Source organism: Rhopalosiphum maidis, chromosome 2 (genome assembly GCF_003676215.2).
Source record: "Rhopalosiphum maidis isolate BTI-1 chromosome 2, ASM367621v3, whole genome shotgun sequence".
Lineage (NCBI taxonomy): Eukaryota > Metazoa > Arthropoda > Insecta > Hemiptera > Aphididae > Rhopalosiphum > Rhopalosiphum maidis.
The window spans coordinates 85,677,779-85,704,756 of NC_040878.1; the positions used below are offsets into that span (position 1 = coordinate 85,677,779).

The 26,978-nt window shown below is 26.8% G+C and overlaps 2 protein-coding genes across 7 annotated transcripts in view; both read right to left on the bottom strand.

Moving 5' to 3' along the window:
• Window positions 1-1,618: 1,618 nt before the first annotated feature.
• On the bottom strand, window positions 1,619-6,680 carry LOC113555200 (ATP-dependent DNA helicase Q4). Its single transcript, XM_026959583.1, has 14 exons — window positions 6,472-6,680; window positions 5,141-6,383; window positions 4,912-5,048; window positions 4,746-4,839; window positions 4,443-4,672; window positions 4,122-4,376; window positions 3,761-4,060; window positions 3,574-3,685; window positions 3,339-3,514; window positions 2,964-3,275; window positions 2,728-2,878; window positions 2,175-2,361; window positions 1,981-2,107; window positions 1,619-1,917 (listed from the first exon to the last, which is right to left on the bottom strand). Exons 1-14 carry the CDS (start codon window positions 6,562-6,564, stop codon window positions 1,672-1,674), a joined length of 3,663 nt encoding a protein of 1,220 aa, XP_026815384.1. The 5' UTR covers window positions 6,565-6,680; the 3' UTR covers window positions 1,619-1,671.
• Window positions 6,681-9,846: 3,166 nt separating this feature from the next.
• The window catches only part of LOC113552311 (rhotekin-like), a 33,235-nt gene continuing 16,103 nt past the window's right edge, over window positions 9,847-26,978 (bottom strand). For 2 of the 6 annotated variants that reach the window (XM_026955128.1, XM_026955130.1), the window contains exons 2-9: window positions 13,335-13,516; window positions 13,039-13,254; window positions 12,795-12,974; window positions 12,606-12,700; window positions 12,291-12,511; window positions 11,233-11,387; window positions 11,060-11,172; window positions 9,847-10,733 (exon numbers count right to left, since the gene is read on the bottom strand). In XM_026955128.1, the coding sequence (XP_026810929.1) occupies window positions 10,516-10,733; window positions 11,060-11,172; window positions 11,233-11,387; window positions 12,291-12,511; window positions 12,606-12,700; window positions 12,795-12,974; window positions 13,039-13,254; window positions 13,335-13,516 (1,380 nt within the window). In that variant the 3' untranslated portion in view covers window positions 9,847-10,515. Of the gene's footprint in view, window positions 10,734-11,059; window positions 11,173-11,232; window positions 11,388-12,290; window positions 12,512-12,605; window positions 12,701-12,794; window positions 12,975-13,038; window positions 13,255-13,334; window positions 13,517-22,911; window positions 23,120-26,590; window positions 26,768-26,978 lie in introns of those variants that run through there. The other 4 variants (XM_026955129.1, XM_026955126.1, XM_026955127.1 and 1 more) reach the window with 4 other exon arrangements.

Below are 26,978 nucleotides of genomic sequence, written 5' to 3' on the forward strand. Positions count from 1 at the left end.
TATTGAAAAATTAAAAATTGTATTACATTATTTTTCTAATTGTTCATCTCTATTATATTAATTCATTATGTATAATATGATATAGTTGATTCTAGTGCCTACAAGTTATTTTACTTATAGAATGTAATAATGCAATTATTAAATGACTGACAGTTAAAAAATGAAGCTTTAAAGTTTAAGTTAACCGAAAAATTAAAATCATCATTTTAAGTCTCTTTTTATTTATAAGATTTAAGATCCCCTAATTTATATTTGCCAAATTTTGGACGTATAAATATATAATAATTTATTAATAATATGTATTATTTTTAATGTTACCTTTTTTGACGTTGAAATTTAAGTCAATAATATTTAAGCTTAATCATTATTTTTATTATAACATTATACAATATTTATTATATATATTGTGAATTATTTATTTATTTATATATAATATAATATTATAGATTTTTTTCAAGAAATGAACTGTTTAACCATAGTAGGTATAATATAATATACTATGGTTATAACAAATATGTTCAATTAGATAATTTGTTTCTTTTTTTTTTTATGTAATTAACAGGATTGTAAACAATTTAAACATATTATTTTTACTGCCAAAGTTGATTGAGTTTATATCTATATAAAAACATAATATTTTTATATTGTTTATTTTTAGATTATTTAAATTATTGAATTTTGTAAATATAGTAAACATAACCAAAGTATTGTAATATATTTTGACTTATAAAAAATTGTCTGTGTAAGTTATTCCTTGATAAATATATCTATTTTCTTATTTTTCACGGGTCCACAACGACCATAACCTGTACAATTGTGTGAAGTAAGTAATGTAAATAGATTTTTAGGATAAAACTTAATTTGATGTATTTAGTTGATTAAGTTTCTTTTTAATATTAAAGATAAATGGCAGTTTACAAATATACAAGTGGATAATTAGAACAAGAAAAATTTGGGTGGGGGTTAACCCCCAGAACACTTCCCCTAAATACACCACTGATTATTATAATGCAAATTATTAGTTACTATTAAATAATTATAATAGTAAGAAAGTTCACACATTTATGAATTGTTAAACTTTTCCTAATGTCTATTACTCAGTACTTATTAGTCATATTTTCATTTTATTAATTAGTAGTAGGCAAAAATTAACACAATTAGTAACAAATATTCAATTTAAAAGTCAAAATACAGTAATGGTATAAGAAAATATTTTATTTATAAAACTTTACATACACAGTTATATCTATAACCTATATTTTATTATAATACAATATTCATATACAGATTTTTATGATTAGCCAGTACGACTCTTAACTATCGCCTATCACTACATAATGAATATTGGCAAATAATGAAAAAAAAATCAAAAAACTCATTAAAAATGATGTCTTTAGAGTTTGCATGTGTACTGTTTTTGGTCTGGGTCTACTATGTTACATTATTTAAAAATATTTTATTTTACAGTATAATTAATATACACAGGAATTATAAAAATTTAAAGTTTTGAAACTTACAGATTAAATAGTGAAACTTAAAAAAATAAAAATAACAAATATTTTCTAAATGTATTTACTCCTAAAAATTCAAATTTGTTATTTGTCAACATATAAAAAAAAGTAATTAAATAATCTTCAATATAATTTAAAGAAATAAAACATAAATACAAAATTATTTTAAATTAGATATAATTTGTTTCTGAGCAATTTTACACACAGCATTAAAATTACTTTTTATATGAATACGCCAAAATGGAGATCGTCCCCAAACATAAGCCGGAAAGTTTGGACTTTCAACACCATGAAATATTCTAGCTACAGCCCGAGCAGTAAATTTACAATCAATATAACTATTGAATATACGGTTAACATCAGATGCAATTCTGGTTTCATCGGTTTTATTTAAAACTATTTCATCCTAAAATGATAAAATTTAATTAAAGTAAATTCATAGATCTAATTATGAAATTAAATAACATACATTTTCTTTTTGAATAAGCATTGATAAATTGTCAATGGTAAAATATTCCCTTACGGAATTCTTTAATTTTTCACATAATTCTATATTAATCTCATCGCAGCACTCAATAAAAGTAGATGTTGAAGACCTAGACAAAAATAGATTCATAATTATAACAAATATTAATAAAAGTAACAATTTAATATTTACTATACCTCATAAATGTATCAAAACAATTTTTTAATTCAGAAAGTGATTTAGTTTCTTGTTGATGTGATATACTATATAAATTGCAAAGAGTTGAATCTAATTGTTCTGCATCCATATTGCCTGGGGCTAATACTCTAAAGCCTAGACAATAAAATTCAACTGCCACTCCACTTTTATGAAATTTTCCATTGGCTACAAAAATACATAAATATGTCGAAACGTTTAATATTTTATAAAACAAAATTCAAACACAAACACAATATAGCTTTTGTAGGCTTGATTTAAGACAGATGAGGTTAGGTTAATAAGGGTTGGAAAATTTGTATTAGTTTATCAGTTCAATATTATATTTTAAATTTACACTTAAATTAGATACAAAAGTCCAGAGCACTAACAGGCATTGTTTTAACAATACCTGTAATGGAATAGATTGCTATTATAGATCTATAATGCCTCACAATAGATAAAAATTGTGGTAGATAGTACCTTGTGTAAGCTTGGTTTGTTTGATAAAAGCATTTTTTATTAAATTTGGTATCAATGCTTAACAAAACTTACTGTTAGTCCATTCTAAGTTTTTAAGTTCTTTTTTGACAATACCACTGTCCCATCCTATGGCAGAAGCTACTTCAAATATTGAAAATTCAAGCTGATTTGATGGTTTAACAGATTTTCCTTTCAGGGCATAAGCAACAGCAAGAGGTGGACACTAAATAAATTTAAATGATTAATTATTAATACATTTTTATTTATTTTCTATGGTATGCTATGATATTGAGGACAATTTTACTTACAGTCTTTGATAGTTGTTTTAAAAATAATGGTCCTTTATAACTTGTTATTTTGCAAAAAATATAAGATAATGGCAAATTTTTTACCAATTTCTTAGTATTTAATTCAAGGTAACATAATAGTGTTTGAATATTTTCTTGCTTCATATCTAAAATGGAAACAGTATCTTCTACTTCAAAGACTACTTCATGTTTAGTGCATTCTTTTTCTTTACATTTACACTCAACAAACACTCTTTCAAGTAATTTTCGAATGGACGCACGGTCAACAGAATTTGAGTAAATATGACGACTTAATTCAGCAATATCATTCCCCTTTAATAACATTAACATTTTATTAAATTATAAATATACGGTACAATTAAATAGAAATTTTACTTCAGATTCCAAGAACATGTGACAATGTGCTACATTTCCATCACGTCCAGCACGACCGATTTCTTGTACATAACTTTCTAAACTTTTAGCCATGTTATAATGTATAATACCTTGAAGGTCAGCTTTATTTATTCCCATGCCAAAAGCAACAGTAGCAACAACAATTTTAAGTTGACCTATATAATAATTATTATTATTATAATTTGTTTACAAATTAATATCTAAATTCTATTACCATCCATAAAATACTTTTGAGTGCGTTTTCTCTTTGCTGCAGTTAATCCCGCATGATATGGCTCAGCAACTTGAGATAACTGACCCCGCTTACCGGTAGAAGTATGTTGTGACTAATTAATATACACACATTAATATATATATATAATTTAACACAATTTATTTTAAAATTATATAGAAAATATTACCTGAAAAGTAGTTCTAATAAATGAAGCGATTCGTTCACATTCTTCTCGTCTAATACAATAAATAATTATTGATCTACAATTTTTAAAACGATTTCCATTCAGTAAGTTGATTAATGCTTTATCACGATCTTTATCTCTTGACACACTCAACATAAGATTATCAGGTAAAGGAGTATCTTTAATTATTGAATTTGGGTCATCGTCCAACATCAGTTCACTAGCAATACTTGAAACAGTTGAAACAGTCGCGGTTGCAGTTAAACCCAAAAACGTTTTAACACCAAATTTTTCTCTTAATACCTAAAATGAAAAACTTAATTAAAACTCTTAAAATAAAATTTATATTATATATTTATAGTACTTGACAAATCATGAGATACGATGGTCTAAAATTGTGAGACCACTGAGAAAGACAATGGGCTTCATCTAGACATACGAATGCAATAGGAGGAAGTTTTGATAACCAATCTGTATTAAAACCAGAAACAATAGCCTCGGGTGATACTAAAAGTATTGATAATTCTCCATTAGTTAGTTTTTCTATAATAATATCACGTTCTTTTGTGGTCTGATTATTATGCAAACATGCTATATTTACTGCACTTATTCCATCGACCTTAAAATTTTTTTACATTTATAAGAACTATTTGTTTAATATCAATAAGTATTTGATAAAAATTACTTGATCTTCCATCAATGATATGAGAGGAGAAATTACTAATGTGATACATTTGGATTTTTTACCGTATAGGTATGCTGGTAATTGGTAACATAATGATTTTCCAGAACCTGTTGATAATGTGACTAGAGTTGAAAGACCTGAAAGAACTCTCATTATTGCTTTTTCTTGACCCGGACGAAATTTGGTATGACCAAATAGTTTTAAAACTTCAAATACTTCATCTGGTGTACCTGATATTATTTAAAAAAAATAAAATTATATGAAAATATCAAGGTAAATATTAAAAAAAAAAAAAATAAATACCAATAATATTATCTTCATGAAGTTGATATACTGGAGAAATACTCTCAGACTTGGAAATATCTTCTAATATTGGAGGGTACTCTATTGAATGGTTCTAAAAAAAGGTATTATTATTATTATTAGTATACAAAGTAAGTTTGTGTTTGATTTTAAATAATTCATATACTTGATCTTTCGATTCCCGAGCCCATTTCTTACAATGAGCTTTTTCTTTTTTTTCAAGAGCTAATTGCTCAGCTTCTTCTAGAGTAAGATATGGACTGTCCTCTTCGCCGATATCTTCCAAAGGAATTAATTCAGTACCTATAAAAAAATAATAATAATAATAACAGATGATTATTAATCTTTTACTTAATCATAATAAAAAATACTTTAAACTAATTAATAAGACTTACTTTTGATACAATTCTTAGAATAATGCCCAATATCTCCACATTTAAAACATTTTAATAATGTAGTTCGATCTGTGGCCGAAAAATCTCCACCAAGTTCCTTCTTTCTATTTTTCCACTGTTTTTTTTTGTAAGTAGTAGTTTTAACAGATCGTTTGCCACGACTGTAAACTTTTCTTTTCATATCTAATTTTACAAAATTTTCACTAGCTTTACCATTAGAAATTTTTGCTTCTAGCAAAATTTTTTTTCGACTATCTTTAGTTGATAACTTAACACTGTCATGGTCATGGGTTTTTGATACTTTTGATTGTATTGTACATTCTTCATATTCTTCATCAGAATTGTAACGTTTTTTTGAACTTCTTGAAATTTCATTATCATCTAGTTTAGTTTCCTGATTAATACTTTTTTGACTATCACTCAATTCTTGAGCTTTAATTCTTTGAGATGAATACAATGGAATATCTTGTGTTTCATTATCACTTTCATAGACTATATCTGTATCACTTTCAATTTCTTTTGTTTGTTTAAAATCAGGCTGAATAATGGTTGAATTAACTATTTTAGAATTATTTTCATTACATCTTTCCAACCAACCTTCATCTAATTTTCTATTTACTGTCATCATTTTTGGAGATGCTTCAAAACTATTAGATGATTTTTGCAGTAAGCTTAGAGGTTGAGGTGTATAACTAGAAGTATTAGAAGTTTGAATTGTACTATTTATTAATGCATTAGAATCTGAAGTGATAACAGATAAATTAGAATCGTCATGGAATGCACTGTCCTCTTGAGTGTTAGAATCATTAGACGTTATGTTAGTTATATTGTCAGATACATTTTGTGAACAATTAAGTTCACTGGTTTTCTTTTTTACAATACTTTTTCGAGGATTTCTTTTTTTAAAATCACAACCATCGAATAATTTCTTTGAAAATTTTACAGAAATGCTGTTTTCAATGTGCTTAACAGTAGTTGTAGTTGGTATTTCAGACTTAGGTTTATTATTCAAATGTTTACCCCAAACTGATGGTTTATTAATATCAACAGGTGGATCTTCATTAATTGGTTTATTTGCTGGTGTCTGATCATTGATATTGCTGAGAAATAATGTTTCATCAATTGTGGAATCATCTGCATCGTCTAATTCACCAGTCAAAGTCTTTTCAAGTAAAGAAGTTTTAATTTTCCAGTACATTTTGTAGGCATGTCGCACTTTTTGATCTGCTAACTTTATATCCTCCTAAAATGAAAGGATTTTTTTGTTTTTAATTTTAACAAATTTTTATATTATTATTTATAATATTTTATAATTTTACTATTGTTATTACCTTTCTGGGATTGCGACTGTTAGTCTTGATAAACTCATTTTCCCATTTCTTCACAATAAATTTGTACTTTAAATATGGATCGCTTATTTCCATACTTTAAAAATGAACATTAACTTAAAAGTGATACTGTATTATAAACTCACAACAGACAATTGATAAATAAACTAGTAAAGTAAATTGTAAATAATGACTAAAATGTAAAAAGTAAATAGTAAATATCTGTTTAATTAATAAAATTCAGTTGTCAGTTTTTTTGAGTTTTGAAAGGCGCAGTATGACCATGGTTGAAATATTGATAACGTAACACATTATCATAGAATATGATTATCAAAACACTCAAAACTTGTCAAAATTTATCAACCTATTCTTTCAAAGTCAAGGTTGTCGGTATCACAGAAATACAAAATACAACAATTAACAATTTAAACAATTTAATATTTATTGTGAATATTGAAAGTTTTTACATTCTGTTCAATTGTTGTAGTGTTGTCCGTCGACTTGACTGTCATAGGCCATAGTCATAATATCATATTTCACACTTTCATAGCCCATACTCCCATAGGCAATAGGTATAAAATGAAGATAATACCTATTTACATAACCTTAAAAGATAATCTTCTAACATCTTCCAACTTCCAACTAGTATAACTAGTATAAGTGTATGATTTAAGGTGGCACCTATCATGAATATGAGTAGTTTTATCATGAAGACTAGAATGACCTAGATGTTCTAGTCTTCATGAGTTTTCTAGATTAATCACAGAATAAATGTAATTTAATTCATTCATTTTATTCAGTGATTCAGAATTTCAAGCTGTTAACTTGTAAATCGTGGACTATGGTGTATATCTCAGTCCGTGTAGTCACTTGTAAATATTATTATTATTAATATTATTATTCATTAATCAATAATAATTAGGTATTCATTACCATTTACCATAGACGTAGGTAAAAAACCAGTGTATTATTATTTATTTCATTTGTATCAATTCAGTGAGCAATAAGTAAAAGTATTAAAAAACTTAAGTTATATTCAAATAACGAGTATTGAGAACACGTAGATATCATAGACATAGGTAATATATTATATTTATTGTTATTTAGTCATAAATCAGTAATAACTTATAATTGAATCTAGAAGTCTATAGAACCACAAGATAGATTAAATTTTTGTTTTGTTTCATCTTTTGAGTTGGAACTTAATATCAACAATGGCAGTGATTTAAATAGTATTCCACCCAGTTTCATTTCTGTTAAAATATTATTGTATTCGTAATTTCCATTAACCATTAGTAAAAATACTACTAATACTAGTAGTATTATGCAACTCTAAAACATAGTCTGTGAACCTGTTGTTTTGGTATATTTTTAATGGAACAACTTATCAGGAACGTTTTAATTTAACTAATTCAATAACTTGGTGTACACAACTTTAAATTAATTAAAACTAAAATTAATCAAATATTTTATGGGGAATGCAAAAAAGTTAAACATTCAAAAATATTGTCATCAAGAAACTAACAAATGGCCCTCATTATTATATCAAATTATACACTACATTCAAATCTAAAACTATAAACTATAATTGAGAAAGTCAAACCCTTCTATGAGATTTCACAACTGACTAAGTTCACATAAAAATCTGCTTATAAAAACTTTAGCCTTTGATACTATACTTGATAATCTCCCAAAACACTTTAAAATAATTAAAAATCGGATTATAATAAATGAAAGTGACATCAATGGGTGGTTCCTTTCTTCAACTTTTTTTCTCATGTTATCTTTAATTGTGCCAAATATTTTTATTCCGTCAAAGATACAGACTGTATATTATATTTAATAAATAAAAATATATTTATATATTATTTGAAATATGATACAAATATTACTTGATAAAAATTGTGTTTTTAGTTTAAACATTAGATTTTATCAACATTTTCAATTCTAAGGCATTTAATTTATAATAATTATTAAATAATTTGTACATTTCTGTGATTTTAATTATCTATCTATTGAAAACCTAAGGAATTTACAATTTTGTAGTATGAGAATTTTGTACCTGTAATGAGGTTATATTGTATTAACAGTTGTTTGAGAGAAGCAAAAACATTTTTTATCCTACTCAATATTTATTTCATGTTAGCCCTCCGATAATTTTTTACCCAATTTATGTCTGAGTCCACTGAATCTGATATAATTAATTTAATTCTACTTCTCGTAGTAAGCTTTATAGTCTGCAACCACTTAGTTATTATATCTGGTAGACAATACTTATTTCTATATAAAGTACATCTACCTTTGTTATAACTTTTAGTTGAAATAAAAATGGATGCATTATGTATTGTTAATTATAATAATTATTATTAACCCCAATAATGATATTGTATAAAAATAGTTGTAGTCTTATAATTATAAATTATATGTTCCAGCGTCTATTTGAATTTTTTCAATTTTTAATCTGTTGATACAGTTTTGTATAGTTAATTTTATTTCATATATTATTTTAAAGACCTTTATTTTTACTCTGAATTACTCAATTTTGTACACTTACCTATAGTCCCTTCAATCCTTCATGGTAAGCTGGAACTAATGGCTAAATGCTTCTATTTTTATTAATTTATTATAATTTTGATAATTTATTTTATTTTTTTTATAATTGTACTCAAATATTTATAATGTATAAATAACCAGTCTAATATCCAGGTGCCAAATAATTTAATTTTTAAATTAATACTATATTAATATATTATATTTTTGTAATACATTCAATAAAATATAATAATACGTATTAAATATACAATACAAAATTAAATAATATTTTGAATAAATTATAATAAGTTTAACATTATTGAGATTGTACTATTTAGTACTCATGGTCATGGCTGTAAATGTAGATCTATATTTCATGGGAGTATGGGACCATAGTCGATGGGCATTATATAATTTCTGATACATCAAACGTTCATTTCAAGTTAATAAAATCCATATTATTTGAAGATTAATAAACTCAAATTAATCACGACAGTTATAACATCATGCATTGTTACACGTCTATAGAAACCTAGTAGCTTTGGTAAGTAGTCAATCGTACACTACACATTACCAAATAATTACTTGATAAACAACAATACACATAAATGTGTAAATGTGTTTACCTAACCATATGTACTTATTCTAATGGTTGATATTTTATTTGTATTTGTCAATGGCTCTAGAACTTAACAAGTATTGATTTAAAAACATCATGTTGTAATTATGGATGCATAAAGTATATTTGTATATCTAACACGGATGTTCTTCGTAAGAAATGGCACTGTATTCCACCCATGGTATTTCTGGCTTAAATTGAATAATATTTGATATAATGCACCAGAATTGTATGCCAATATACATATGTGTTTAATGTCCTTGTATGTGTATACAAGGTGTAAGAATGTATAGCCTTAACAAACATGGTCTACTAAATTATACACACTTGACACAATTTAACAATCAGTAAAAAAAATATAGTTATTACTCATTATTATAATTATTACATTAATACTTTCAAATTATACAATTTAATACAAAAGCTTTAGAATTAACTTAGCATGAAAAATGGGATATATTATGGTGATGAATTTGCCAATTGGATACATTTGAAATACAACAATTGTCATATTATTAAATAATGATAAAAATAAAAATAAAAAAAAGTTCTTGTTTTATAATTCTAAAATAATAATAAGTATTCATTTTGTACAATTAAATTTAATACTTTTGTTACAAATCTTAAAGACACTTGAATAAGAGAGGGCTATACTTCAAATGATAATAATATGCTTAAAAATAAAATGAATAATCAATGAAATAGTACACATGGGAATAGGTACAAAATAGATAAAAATGAGTAATAATAAAACTATTAGAATTTAGTTCTTTTAAAATTTAACATTAAGCAGGTACAAAAATGGTAAATAAGGGTATAAAACTAGGAATCTTAATAAGGTGTAGCCCACTCCAGTATGTATATCTTAATGAAGAAATAGAAACTTTGTGTGCCAATCACGTTTTTCTAGAAAACGGCCAATGCAATCGTTTTTGAGTTCCACTACTGCTCACAGTTGATGATGACGATGATGACGAGTTTGAGCGTAAATTATGAGACACAGAACTGGTGGATGAACATGAGCTAAGACTGCTAGTAGACACTTGGCCTCCGTTGGAAAACATATCCATTACACTAGGCCTGTTCTTATCGCGACTGTTCTTATCAAAAGATTCTAAGCATAGAAGATTAAATACTTTTACTGAGTAATTAAGATTAATAAAATCATGCTTTACATAAAATGTGTTACAGTATAGCAAACATTTAATTTGATTTAATATAATCTTATTATGTATGGTTTGGATTTTATTAATACAAATTTAATATCTTTTTTTTTTTTTAATTAAATCAATTAGTATATTAGTAGGTATTGAAAATAATATAAAAATTTAAAGATATAAATATTAGTTCCAACATTTACACTACTTTAAGTTAAGACATTTCATTATCTACACAAGCAATATTCAAAAATATAAATATAAATTTAATGAGTTGATTTACCTAACAGTGGAGTTTCATCATAAAGTGATCCTTGTCGCTCTGGTTTAACAAATGAATGCCTGTTAGTTTCTAGTAATTGTACTTCCATGACATTTTCAGCTGCTTTTTTCCATCTAAGAAAAGAAATTCATTAAATTTAAAAATCATCTCATGATTATATGAATACACCTTACTTGTAATGTTCTTTGGTATGTTGTACTAAATATTTCAGCCAATTACCCTTCTCTTCACCGTTTTCCACTGAAAATATAAATGATACTGTTCGCTTCTCAGATTCATTGGATATTTCAATTTCATTATTAGTCTTTAGCACTCGAATTACTGTATTCTAAATGAAACAAAACAAAATATTGTAATGCTATATTAGTATAGTAGAGAAAAAAAAACAATAATTACCCAAAGGTAAAAGTTTATAAGAAGATTATATTTATAATTTTAAACATGATTAGTTTCACTAAATATTTTTTTCACAATGAAATATGAGTTATTTTTACATAAAATTAATCCTTAGTTCGGGACTAAACATTTTTACTAACTAATACTTGCAACACCCATAACAATCTGAAGACTAAAAACCCATACAACCCAAACATTTTTTTCAAACACAACCTAATTAAAATAAAACATTTAATTTTTACAATGTAAATTTATGTGGTTTGATCTTTGTGTGTATTTTTTGAATTTTATTCAATTTTATAGTTTATTTTTAATAATAATTATGAATAGGTATAGATTATGTTAAAACTCTTAAATTAAATAAACTGTTTTTGGTCTAGGTACTATCTAAATGGACATTTTGTCTAACTATCAAATAATCGATAATTATAATTATGTATTTATGTCATTAATATTTTAAGAAAAATTATCATTTAAAATCAAGATTAAAATGGAACGTTATATAATAAAGAAATAAAAGAAAATATAATTTCTAAATGAAGTTTTACCTGAAAACTTAACTTTTAGGTATCACCTAGGATAAAATAACAGTTATAAGCTCTAATAGAATGTTTATTAAATTTAATATTTTATTTCGGTGTATCTGAACATCGAAAACACAAATAAGTTATTCGAATACTAAACTCTGTTTTTAGTAATGGAAAATCTAATTGATGTACATTTTCAAGTTCAAATTATAAAAGTTACTTTTATGCACTTTATTTGTCGATCAATCGTAGAAGTTATTTAGCTTATTATTATTTCTGATTAGAACACACTGATTAACGTATTATACCTTATCAACGCGAAATGAATTTTGGGGTGGTTGAGATTTTGCTTCTTCTGCTGTTGACCATACCGATAGTTCAAATGCTTGGAGACTGGCCCATGAGGTAGATGACTCGTTTCGTTGCCGTACATACCCTGAATATACCGGAGATGATATACATTGGGGCTGTGCAGCCAGCCGACAACAAAAATGACCAAATAGAGGTAACTGGTTATTACGATTTTCTGCTGATATGAAATTATAAAAATAAAACCATTATTTATCATTACAAATATAATATATATTTCGGCAGCCTTTATTACGTTGTTTTGTTTTACTTACGAGTGCTCTCGATTTTCATGTCGTGCGTATGTACTCTGTCATCCACTTCTTCTAAAGTCAGTTTGGCTGATGCCATTAGTTCAAAATTAGGTCCACTAAAATGCGTTATAATACACTTTAATACAGAATACTGATATAAAAATAAAACACCTGTAAAAAATGTGTACGTTATAAATGTTTGAGACTTACATTTTACCGTTATTCAGTTCGTCTCTCAACGTGGCAGCCAACTTCTTACCAACCGTGCGGCTTATGGAACTGTGCAATGTGTTCTTAATTTTCCTCGGCGTGCTAGCAATCGAAAAATCGTCGCGCAGTACATGGGCATATACTTCTAAGTCGAGTTTGAAATCCGGTCCAACGTTTTCACTACACCAGTAAATTAAAAAAAAAAAATAGAAATATTCACGAAACTTTAAAACACGTGACTTACAAGAGCAATACGTCGTTAAACGTAACGTCGGTCATGGATCTGTCTACCGGGAACATAAGGCTGGTATCGTACAGTTGTGTGCCGATTTTGGCCAAACAGAACACCGCAAATCGCCTATAGTCGCCTTTATTCTTGAAATGATCCGTATCCCGCCACATTAACGGGAGTCGTAAGTCCGAAAGCGACACCCGAGCCTTGCCACCGTTCCATCCGATTCTAAAAGAATACAAAATATCGATCGGTTGTATACGGTACCTCGTTGATTTTATAATAATGTATAATTCATCAATACTTACTGTGGGGGTTCTCGGCTTTTCCGGTGCAATTCGGCGATGTAAGCGGTCATTCTTTCGTTAGAAGTCAACAAGCTCTTGGCGGCTTGCAACGATTGAGTTTGGTGTTTGCAGGCGGCAAGGAGACGAGTTGTACCCTCGCGCATTTTCATCTCGAATTCCATTTTTTGTTCCAATTCGTAGTCCTGTTCAAAGTAACAAAAATAAATCACAACAATTATATAAGTACAAAATAAAAAATAAATACACGCGTGCCAATGAACCCAACAAAATATAGAACAATAATCAACAATGCTCGTGGATAGCGAGAACATAATATTTCATTCACCTCATATATTTATGTGTTCCGGGCTACTGAAAGTTTCTATAGTTAATATTTATAAGACATATCCCAGATACAACGCACAGTTATAGTTTAAATGGGCGATAAAAAAACTGCGTATCTAAAGATTTGTGTCAAGCCAATTTTTAAACTACGTTTTTATGTCACCATAAATAAACATAATCACAGTAACACTATACGTATTTTAATAGGTTGAAAACTAATAAAAAGAAACACGAATAGCGTGTGCAAAAAATTCAATTTCTGAATTTCCCAGGTTCGATTTTACACAAAACCATTTTATAACCTTATTTTAATGATTTATACGTGATGTTTTTTTAACATAACTACTTCAAGTTAATAGTTGTAAATCACTCATATTTCGTAAATTAAAAAAAACATATGTTATTAATTAACCTCAAAAGGGAAGAATAGTACGTTTTCGAGTAACAATAAAAAAATACAATCACAATGACCATCGATGTATGTAACTATATTATATGTAACTATAAATTATACGTATATAGTATATACATATATTATAAAAAATAGGTTGACATCAGCTGGCCTACCATACATAACACATCAATATACAGTGTTGGTACCTAAATAGAAATAATATAGCGTGATTTTTAAAGGTCAAAGGATAAAGTTACACATTGCAACGACAAATTATTAAGGATAAATTCAGCTGTATATTTTCATGCATAGAACGAAAAGGTCAGAGTAGGAAGTTAGCTGTTAATAGACGTATACTAAAGGCTATTTTGATATACTTTTTATACTTATATAACATAGGTATATCGTATTTAACCAATTAGGTCATAAGTGTATAACAAATAATCAGTTCCAATGATGACTTCTGTAGAAGATGAACCAAAAAAAAATGTGTGTATAATATTTATATTTGTATTTTATAATATACACACACGGCGTAGAATTCACATTTGAAACGGTTTTATTGTAAAAGTGTGTAGTATTTAACAAAGTGAAATTAAATATAAATAACGCGGTATAATTTAATTATAAAATGGAATACAATTACCTTATTATTATATATGTAACTAATAGTTTATAACCGAATAATTGTATTAGTTATAGTTATATAGATATTTTTAAAATACCTAATAAATAAATATAATTATGACCCTTATAAATGTTAAGTTATAACTTAATATATTACTATGGTCTACGATTAATACTAGATGCATATTTTTTTCAACATTGATAGGTATCTACATAAAAATATTTGAATTTATTCTAATATTAATTATAATATACTATAGTAGTAGGTATATACCTATATATAAATCTTAATTTTTTGAAAACATTCAATTAATAAAATACCAATAAAAAAATATTATGTTATACATAATTTTTTTTATATTGGTATTTAAAAACTTGAATACAATGAATTTTAAATAGCATTAATTCATAATTAAAACTGGAAAGATACGTTTATTAATATCACTGTGATCAAGATAAAAATGTAAAATACAATAAATATATACCTAGGTACAAACAATATTCCCGCATTTTATCTTTCTGATCACAACGAACATCCCATAAAAATGTAGTAAGGGTGGTCCGGGAATAAGAAGGATATACGGTTACAGGAAGTTAAAGAACCGACACCAATATCCTGTATCGTCTTGGCACGTGGCTATGATAACATCTGTGGGCTTTTTGTATAGGTACGGCGCAGATGATAATAAAATTCAAAACACGTGTGACACCATGACTATATACTTCAAAAAAATAAAGAGTGGAAAACTACAGTTTAATCCATACAAAAGAAGTATATTGAGAAAAAACCATACAAATTTTCACTTTTTATCCCTTGTTTTTTTTTTTATAAATAAAGAGCGACAAGTAATAAATTTAAGTCAAAACTATTTTAGCTCAAAATTTGTTGTCTTCCAGAAACACACTCAAAAAATATTCTCTATATTTCGTGACTATAAAAAAATAAATGCTGGCTGGTTTGTAATACAAATTATTATAGTAAGGAGAACTAATCTTGAAAAATTAATTGACACATTTGTAGTATAGGCATATATTTATAGTTGTTAATTGAAAGTGATGAATTGTGTTTATTGTGATAATTTTGAGTATTTTTATTTAGGTTTAACTCAGAATAAAAAAATGGACTTTATTATGTGGTTCAACGCCAAATTCGTTATTGATTGTAAATTTATTCAAATTATTTAATTATAGCTAACTATTATTTTTTAATGATTTAAAACCATTATATACCTACCGATCACATCCATAATATGAAATTACATTAAAATAAATACATTTTAATTAGCTCAGATGTATTATTGTTTATTATTAAAATAATAATATACCAGCTCATTGTATTTATATGATCATAGTCCACCTTAAAATAAGAAGAAAAATAGTATTAAATAAATGTGTCATACATTTAAGATGACTCAAAAATGAAATAGTTTATTATAATTTAATTTATTTTATAAGATAAGTTAAACTGAATATAAAAAAATGTGAAGGTAGACATGGTAAATACAATAAACTGTTTATTTTCTTAGCAGTAATTTAAAAATTACTGAAAATACCTAATACTAATATGTACCTATTTAGGTTAAAAATCGACATACATTTGAGTTATTTGTATAGAAAAAGTAATGAATATAAGAAAAAGAAATAATAAATAAATTTATTTACTATCAATTGCCTCAAACTTGAATATAGATCGCAATAACAGTAAAATAATATTGGGAAAACGTGTCAGATACAAAAACACTGAAGTTTTTTTCCACACAGACAACACATAAAAAAATATTGATAAAGCAGTTAAATGTTTAATAATAAAATTGATGACGCGTGCATAAATTTTTGAACAAAACGGAAATTAGAATTTTGTAATAGGAGACAAAATGGTACTTTTAGAATTGATACTATTTGTTTTTTTTTTGTCTATAGTGAAGATGTATGTTTTTCCATTGTATCTATACTTATTTGATGTCTACCACTGTGACTGGGCAATATGCCACACATGACTCACCGACATCAGCTGTTTTTTAATTAATTAATGCGAATGAGTGTGTTAATAATAATTATATATCAACGGCGATGGTTCGGAAACGGTCCATACAAATTTATTGTGGACAATAATTACCTTCTTCTTAACATGCACATACTCCACGAACCAAATTATATTATCATTTTTTATAACGTAATTGTATAAAATCTGTTATTTAATTACTGCAGGGTTGAACATTAACTAAAAAGTAATACATTTAACATTTATTTTTATTTTTCTAACATTAAAAGTAAATATAACGAAAATTAAATGGGTAACTACATCTTAAAGCAAGACGTAACAGAATCTTATGATGTAGTTCAATACCTGTATAATGTCTTTATCGATTAAGAATATCACATATAATTCGGCACAATAAAAGGTTTACAAATGGAAGTGGACGAATGCATCTCAGTACCTAGGCTTATGCATTGCATGTGTTATTCTTCAATGGAAAGTATTATAAAAAGCAGTAGCGAGCCTAGTTATAACAGAAACGTGTAAAGAAATAAGTTACGATTTCTAGATGAGTAATTGATATCTAAAATGAATACCAACAATATATTATTATAATATAAGGCCATTAGATAGATAGAAAGAGAAAGAGACAGACTACAAGCTTAGTTAAAATAAATTCTTAAATATGATATTTTTTAACATTTGAATTTTATTATTGGTACAAAAATAAAAATAAACATACATTATGTATATGTAATATTAAATTTTGATATTTTGTAATATAAATTATACACGTAAAGTAAAAATAAAGATTTGGCATATTATATAAGTTATATTTAAAGAGATTATTAATTAAGAAAATATTAAATGTTAACGAATATAAAATTAATACATTTTTATCTTTTAATATGATACAAAGAAGACATTTACTTAAACGATAAATTAAAATAACCAAATAGAGTTAATTGAGGCACAATATTAGTATATCCCTAGCTATATAGTGTTTAAACTTTAAATAATACGTTATATCTTATATATACCATTAAAATATTTAAAATTATCACGCAATTCTATAATCGGTTACATCGATTAGTATAAATGTTACAAGTCTCTCATAGTCATAACTCAAAAGTAATTAGGTACCACAAGAGTTTTACTTAAGTAAAAGTAGAATTTCACAAAAATATTACCATAATGTCCTTAGCTATATAATATAATACTTTGAAGTATCTTCGTTTTTACTATTGATTATATTCAATTTTAACTGCTTTTGAGATAGGATATGTTGAAAAAATTTCTTATCAAATATTTTATTACCGTGACTATTACATATTTGCCATATATTCGATACCGGTTATTACGACGGTGCCACTCTAGTTTCCGGTTTTTAATATTATTCTAACATAATGAATGACTGCGTGTTTTAACGTTTTTAAAAAAATGTATACAACTATGTATATATCTGTACATGATTAACAATTTATACGTACAAATATAGTATAAATGCACTTTCTTATCGATGCCAATTTTCTGTTTTTCATTATTTTATATATAACAATTAATATATACGTAGGTATAAGATATGCATTTTTAAAACCCAATTAACGCCATGTCATGCACAAATAAATAGAAAAAAAATTGGTTTGCGCCCAATACATTTAATAATATATGTACAGGAACATCAGTCCGTGTAGTAAATAGGTTAAATTATTGTAATATAGTAACGATAACGGTGCAGCAGAGACTTCAGCGGAAAAACGATATTATTTGGAGGTATTAATTAACGGTTGCGGAAATCGAATACGCGCAGTACATATAATATAAAATAATAATAACGGTTTGTTCAAGGGACCCTGTTGTATATACATAATATAATAATTTAATTCCGTGCACATATAAAAAAAAAAATTATTGCGCCTAATAAACCGTAGGTTTGTGCGATATAGGTGCAGAGTTAATGCAGTGCCTATTGTGCCTATATATTATATACACAGGCCACAGGGTGATTCTTTTACCGCAAACTATCGGGTAATATCACGAGTAAAGTAATTTTTGAATTACTATTTTAATTAAACAAAGATATGAGTACTAATTTACATTTTTCTACATATTATTGGTTTGAATCATAATATCAACAAAAATAATAATATGCATTCGGCTGCAGCAAGTTGGTCGTCGGAGATTCCGGTCACGAGAGTTTATCGCTGAGGTGACTGACTATAATATGAAAAAGTACCTATATACTGCAACGCGCGTTGGGTAAATCAGCGGTGCATTGTCCAGCGCAGAAACCTTCCTATTGTGCCGATCGCGTATGGTGATGGACGACGATTATAATACGCATGTAGGTACGCATATTGTGTCCGTACGGGGGCCGTGGCGATCAACTCGTGTGATCGTATGTAACAATAATAATACATAATATACCTATGACGATGAAGCGTAGTAATAATAATGGTTTTTCGAATCATAACGGGTCTTTTCCATTATTATTTAACGAACTCTGCGACCGATGTCGACGGGCATGGCGAATTTTGCCGGACCGTACCCACGCGGACTCGAAAAGAAAAAAAAACGGATCACTAAACGACGGTGTTACGATGAAAAAATAAAGATATCCTACGTTATAATTATAAAAATATAAAAAATACCGCGATCACGATGCATCCTATCATTAAGCGAAGGAACGGCGATAATATACATGCATGTATATAATATATTATAAGTATTTTATTTCGAGAAGTGAAATTTTTTTTGTAGTTTAAGAAATATGCAAACAACGATGGGTATGGTTTTTTTAAGCTTAAAATAAAAAACACTGTGCTATTTTACAGGTAAATATGCATATCCAACCGTCCGATTTATATCACGCGAAAAAACGATAAAAAAAATTATATATAAACATATACACAAGTCTTATTATAGGTTCAATTATAAATTATTACCCTTATTTAAAAATCATTATGTAAATGGAAAAATAAAAAACCGAACAAAAGCAAAAATCATCAATTATTTTAATAATCACTATAGTGACTAAAATGATTATAATCTTCATAGACCCATAGTAATGTTTTTACTTAAAAATTTGTTAATTTGTAATAATTATACTACAAAGTATTTATGGTCAATAAAAATTGATAAACATTTTTATTATGAAACAATTATAAATAATTTATAACTATAGATTAGATACCTAGTACAAAATATAGCCATCGTTTGTAAATTACTAAAATCAGAAATTGCATATAATAGGATAATGTAATAATTGATCCAGAAAAAACAAACATTAAATACGGTGCTATATCGGTATATTCCAGTTTAGTGTACTTATCGGTCACGGAAAAATTGACATCAGTAAACTTATAGTTTTATATTAACTAATTAGACCGAAATTGGATGTAGAACTTTTCTGTTTTTAAAAACAGTCACCAAAACTCATTAAAATCACTTTTGTGTAATTTTAGGGTCTATAAGCTACAAAAATAAGTACATTACCTTTGGTTGTATATTTGAAAAAAAAAACTAAATCAAAATTATTTAAATTTATTTCAAAAAAAAAATAATCAATACAATTAATTTTTTTAAATTATATTTCTGTAACCAATGACAATACAAATAAGAAATTATTCGATCGTCGTGAACTAAAAAAAGAAGCTACCTTTAAGGGATGAAAAAAGTAGTTAAATCATCCCTGCTCTCAAGGAATCTATCGATATAACTTTTATTAAATCGGTCCAGTATAGTTTCTGAGATGGATCATTTGATAATACAAACCTCATTTCATGAACAGATTAAAAACAATAAAAACTAATATGATTAAGAGGACGCATGTGTTATTTCTGTCTTACTAACATACATACATCATAACAAATTTTCGTTTAGCAGAATACATTTTGTGATGTTATATTTAATATTAGAGTAAATTTACCAATTATCAAATTTAAAGGTAAGAATATTATCTAGACAATGACATAGGCTTTTAATGATATTATTATTTTAAAGTGAGTTGTAGCTATGTGAAATATTACAACTTTAAAATGTTCATAACTCACTTTAAAATGATAATATCAATAAAATCATATATCATTGTCTAGATAATATTCTCACCTTTAAATTTGATAATAGGTACTCTAATATTAAAGCTAACATCACAAAATGTATTCTGCTGAATGAAAATTTGTTATGATGTACGTTAGTAAGACAGAGACAACACATGCGGCTATGGCGTTCTCTTAATATGAAAATAATCATAAAAATTATTTGTAAAGATATAATATAAAAATTTGTATAGTTAGTGAAATACGCGTGTTTAAACCTAATAAGTAAATTAAATGTGTGGAAAATAAGGTAATGACAATGACTGAAATTAAAAATTTTAATTTTTTTTTTATACAACAAAAATCTTGTAAAATATTAAAATAGATACCTAAAATATGAACTAATATGTATAGTAAACCTTCCTTAACGATAAGTTTATTTTTTAAATATGTATGTATATAATTTGTACCCTGGAGTAGATGTAATAAGTGAATATGAAATAAGACAGTGGATTGCTTGACAAAAGAAGCCACTAAAGTGGCGACACTACCTCTATATTGTTTTTATTTAATTTCTAACCGTTTAGGTTAGGTTGTGTAATTTTATGTGTTAGTTATTTGAAATTAATATTTTAAGCATAATTAGACATGCGTTTAAAGCTTTGGTTCTAATTTAATGTTACTAGGTAAGCCGATGATGGTGACTAAAAATTATTTAATCAATTGAGAGGAGAAATTATAATATTATCCAAAAATATCTCAACCCTCAGGACAAGAAACAACACATAGGCGAATATGATGGTATGATTATGGTATGGTTAATATGTTAAGTGAGGACTTAAATTTATTTACTTTGAATCGCCATTTTGTTGTACTATATAGACAGTCACGAGTTCAATGTTTATGGTAGCATATAAATGCTTTATGAATTTTTTTATAATAACCTCTTTAATTATACAACAATAAATTATGATAATATACCTATAATCCTATATATTATATTATATAATACAATCCTTAATAATTATTTTATATTTATCAAAAAAATATAACTATTTATGCAAAAAATAATTTAACAATAGTTTAGTAAATTTATTTGGGATACAGACCACATATTATGTAATACGTGTATTGTTAAAAATCATTATCATTAAGCACTTCCTATTAAAGTTATTTATCATTATTTATGTAAAACCATTCGTGCGAAAAAAATTCGCATATGATAATATTACAATCATTCATAAAAATAGTATAATATATAATATATTTGATAATTATACTAAATATAGTTTAACACATTTTTTTATAAATATTGATGAGAAAATTTTAGTTTAGTCAAAAAATTTGAAAATATATATGTACAAAAGTTATAAGTTATAACTAAATAACCTAAAAAAAATGTATTTTTTAATTATTTTATTTATAAAAGATATTTAAAATCTGTATACACAGAATAATACAATTAGTAAATAAGATAACATAGAATACTAGACATGGAAACTTGATGGAAAGGAGAGTCCATCGACACTACCTACTTCCAATTAGAATTTAGGGGGAAATGTTTAAATAGAACGATTTACTTTATTGACATAATAAGTTTAAATTTGGATGAAATCAGATGCTTAAACGAAAAATAATTATGTTAGTAATTTTGTATAATTAAAAAATATTATTCTTGATTACTTGAAACTTTTAACATGTATTATTATGTATAAGTATATAACTATATACAAATAATGAAATTTTCAAATGCAATTATGTTTTTGGCAAAAATTAATTCATTCTACCGTATACCCTGATAGAAAAATAATTCACTATAATAGCAGTATAAATATACATAGTAGTTGGTAATAGCCAATAGGTATTATCGGCTATATTGTCTTCGCTCAAAATCGTTTTTTGTATGAAATGATTTTTATTATTGATTTATTTGAATTCAAATTAAACATAACATTTAATAGTTACTTATTCAATGATGAGGTAAACACTACTCCTATTGTACAGTAGGGCGATACCTACCTACCTCCTTTTTATACATATATTTTAAATAATTATCGTGTATATCATCTGATAGACCTTATTTTTAATACGTATTATTATGTGTAAAATATAATTTATTTTAAATAGATAACAACGTTAAACTGTTAAATCAATTCCGTCACTAGAATAATATAATATACGCTTAAAATGTTTTTAACAATTTATTTTGGTTCTTACCTTAAGATTATGAGCAATTTGTTTTATATAAAACATTTCCATGTCTTGTATAACATTAGGTTTTCCACTGGTTTGATTTCCGGTGGTCTCCAAATAAGCGGAATTTCGGCGTTTATCTTTCAACGTTAAAGCGGCCAATGGCGGAAAACACGAATTCATGGCCGACGGTCAAATTTGACTACTGTAAAAGGGACGCATGGATTTTACACTATGACAGAAACAAAGGTGGAGAGAAAATTATTAAGTCTTGAAATGGATCTGATCCAAATCAGCAGTGTATCTCTCTATTTTAGTCGTCGCCATCGTCGTGCGTCGAGTCGTTGTAACGTCTAACATTTTATAATATCCTATCGGTCAAAACCATGGTGTATATGTGTTTAAACGCAGAGAATAATGGTTCGCATGAATTACCAAAAACAAAAATTAGAACGTCGACAAAAGAAAGGAGCTCATTCTTCTTTGATCACAAAGGGCACATACCGTGCTTATTAATAAACAATAAACATTAAGAATAAGTTATAATCATTTTTCTTCCCACTATTATGTACAAGATTTTTAAAACAAAGTCTTGAAATTCTAAACTACACTTTTAATTATACAGCATCAAGATTATGGTTTTATTAGGATCTACAGACGCATAAAATTATGTTTAGAATGTTTAAAAATACACAAAAGAAAATTTAGAAAAACACGTGATCTAAAAAAAACTGAATGATTAAGGGGAAAATACACAGAATTATGAAATTAAAATAATATTAGTTTAACGAAACGATCAACCGTTAAACTAAATGGTTTAGAAATATTATCCTTATAATACCCCGCAATGCAATATAAAATATCGGTTCTCAATAAATAACGAAATACAATATACATATTATAACTATATAGTATAGCTACGTATAATTTATATAAATTAATTAGATATGTATCAAACCCAACAATAATGTCTCCATTACATAGATACAAACTGTATATGGTGCACATTGAACTTGGTACACCGAACTTTAGCTTAGTTAACAAAAAAATTATTTATGTTAGCATATATTGTTTGCTTATTGAATAGAGATAGAAAAATAAAATGTCACAATATCAGTTATTATTTAATAATAAAGTATGTTGTTGACATTTTCGGGTGACCTACATACCTATATATTAGGTACTTTGCCATTTCAGTACTGAAATTTTCATATTCCTAAAGCTTATAACAGCTGCTGAGCTGCATATCATAGCAATGTTAAATTTAATCTAATTTTGTTTTTAATTGATCAAATCATTTGTAGTTTAGGACTTCTAGGATAAACGGTTGATATTTGTTAATTTTTGCACGCAATTAATCAAAGGGGCCGTCGGGAGAATGAATCCTCGAGGAACAATACATGTATTAAATTTCCTAGTCCAGCGTCCTTCTTGTTATTCATGAATTATTATTATGAGTACGACTTCGGACTTTCTAATTTATTTTTAAAAACTACTAACGACAATTTGAATGCCATTAAAATGGTATGAAATGAATAACTATTATTGTATTTATTCGGCCAAACGGATAAAACATATAAATGTTAGAATAAGAATCTTTTAAAAAATATGCAAGTTTCATAGTCTAATATTATTTATTTTCATTTAATTTAAAAAGATAAATATAAGTATAAATAAGATTATTACAGTTGAACGTAATTAAAAGTCAAAAGGATTAATATCAATATTATAATCAATATATAATAGTAAATTGATGACTTTTTAAAACTATAAACAATTATTAATATATTATATAACCTACTTATCTAACAAAATTATAATAAATATAAAATGTATCAATTCGTAAGAAATGATAATTATATCAAATTTTTCAACAAATAATTTTATTTCATATGAAATAAAGTTTAAAACTTGACTTTTAAATTATTAGTATCGATTATGTCGGTTACGAAGACCCTTAAGCCAATTTAATGATGTATAAAGGACGCTAAATAGCATTACAGCGTGTACTATAAAATCTTTGTATAGTTACATGTTTGGTTAATAAAAATGATACGTAAATAATAATTAAAAAAACACCTAGTCCAGACTAAGAAATATGTTTTATGTATAAATGTGATAGTTATAACTTATATTTATTGTTTCTTTCTAAATTTCAACATTTATAATATTGAGCCGACAACATAATTTCATCAGAATACTAGTTTAAGCTAAGATCATCTTAGATACCTAAGATACCTTATGCAGGTATGATACCTGCATTAAAAAAAATTACAATATGTTCTCGATAAACAGATAAGTAAACCAAATCTCCTACACGTGTTTGCAGTTACTGGAATGATAACACGATGGTATAATATACAATATGATAGGGAGAGAAACATAAAAGATAACATTTAAAAGCTTTCGGTCGTAAATACAAATTACTAACAGTTGTAAGAAAACATTAATGAACTTGTAAACATATAAATATTATAAATCAAATACTATTCCTATAGACAGCTATCGTAATGTTTTTAGGGTTTTGCCGCCCGGTTTCGTTCGCTATAGAAATGTCACGCGAAAACCGGTTCCGCACCTTTCACAGAGTATTGAGAAATATAAGCAAAAAAGTTTAGAACAATCAAATGGGGCCCATACAACCTTAAACAATATTTTATCATAATTTTATTATTAATTATATTATAATAAAAAGTATATAGTTTACTGTTGAAAACTTAAAATATTTGAGTCACCATGCACCATGCACCGCTTTGAAATATAGTTTATTTAATGTTAAACTATTCATATTGACTGACTCTGAGTATTGATTAACACTTAATACAATAAATTTGTTGACGGACGCATTATAAATTGTCTACAGTAATAAATTATGAAAAATAAACCTCTATCAAAAATAATATTTATAATTTATTTGTTATTTGTTTATGATTTGATTTTATTTAAAATTTTAAGAAATTGATAGAATGTTTTATTATAAGGTGCATATATTTATAATTGTATTTATACATGTATATTATAAGGAACAAGAAAATATGAAGAATAATATTACCTTATGACTGCGCAATTTAATAATTCTATAAAAATAAAAGAATTCCAAGTGTGTTAAAATACTAACGATAGAGATTGATTATTAAAAATTCGAGAAAACCTAATATTCACTTACGATTATCATTATATACCTATATATGATATGCCTATATAAAAATTAATTTTAATCACCTTTTCTCATACTTACAAACACACGCTGTACACACGAAAAGAGGATATTATGCAGCCGCAACGTATAAGTCTCACTCTAAAAACGCCACTTAATGTCTTACACACTTGAAATCTCAGCCGATAGAAAATATTAACCTGCCTGGTTAAAGTAAAAACGTATATCGTAAATTGTAAAGCAACGACCATTTGATCTTACCGCGTATCATATTATGTTCATATTTTACGAGTTGTTTTCAACGATAGCGAATATTGCGAGGGTCGTAAATTTATAGAAGAGAGTAAGCTGTTCATAGGTACACCGCGAATCGACTCTAATTCAACGGATACACAGATGATAGAGGGAGACAACGTAAACAACGTATACGACTGATTTCGTAGTAGACTTCGGCGACGACGCACAACAGATTATGATTTATATTAACCGAAATGCTGCAGGTGATCATCTTCAAGATTTTATTGACCAAACTCGTGACGAACTTACATAATATTCAAAGCAGGACATCAATTAGTGACACGATGGCGGCGAAGACGGTTTCCGTTTCTCGAATAATATAATAATATACGACACTATATTATGATACTATGCACTGTACTTTACTATCACTTGTATCTCACAGGTATGAACACACGACAAAGGTGCAGCGGCCACTGGCACGAACGCACGACTACGGTACTACGCGCGAGGACCAATGTCGGACGCGGCGTGGGTTATTTTTATTCGGTACACGACACGCGACCTGCCGGCCGATGCAAGCACTAATCGCACTGCGAAGGAAACGATGATGTCATCGCCCACGATGATTGAAGACCTACGATGACGACTAGGATGTAAAATATTTTGTGGCATATTACCTGGCTAGGGAGAAGAT

Excerpts from the sequence above, each read along its gene's own strand:
- LOC113555200 (XM_026959583.1), bottom strand. The coding sequence starts at position 6,564 with ATGGAAATAAGCGATCCATATTTAAAGTACAAATTTATTGTGAAGAAA. Across the intron at positions 5,049-5,140 it reads TTCTAAGAATTGTATCAAAA|GTACTGAATTAATTCCTTTG; the intron begins GTAAGTCTTATT and ends ATTTTTTTATAG. Across the intron at positions 3,276-3,338 it reads ACATGTTCTTGGAATCTGAA|GGGAATGATATTGCTGAATT; the intron begins GTAAAATTTCTA and ends ATGTTATTAAAG.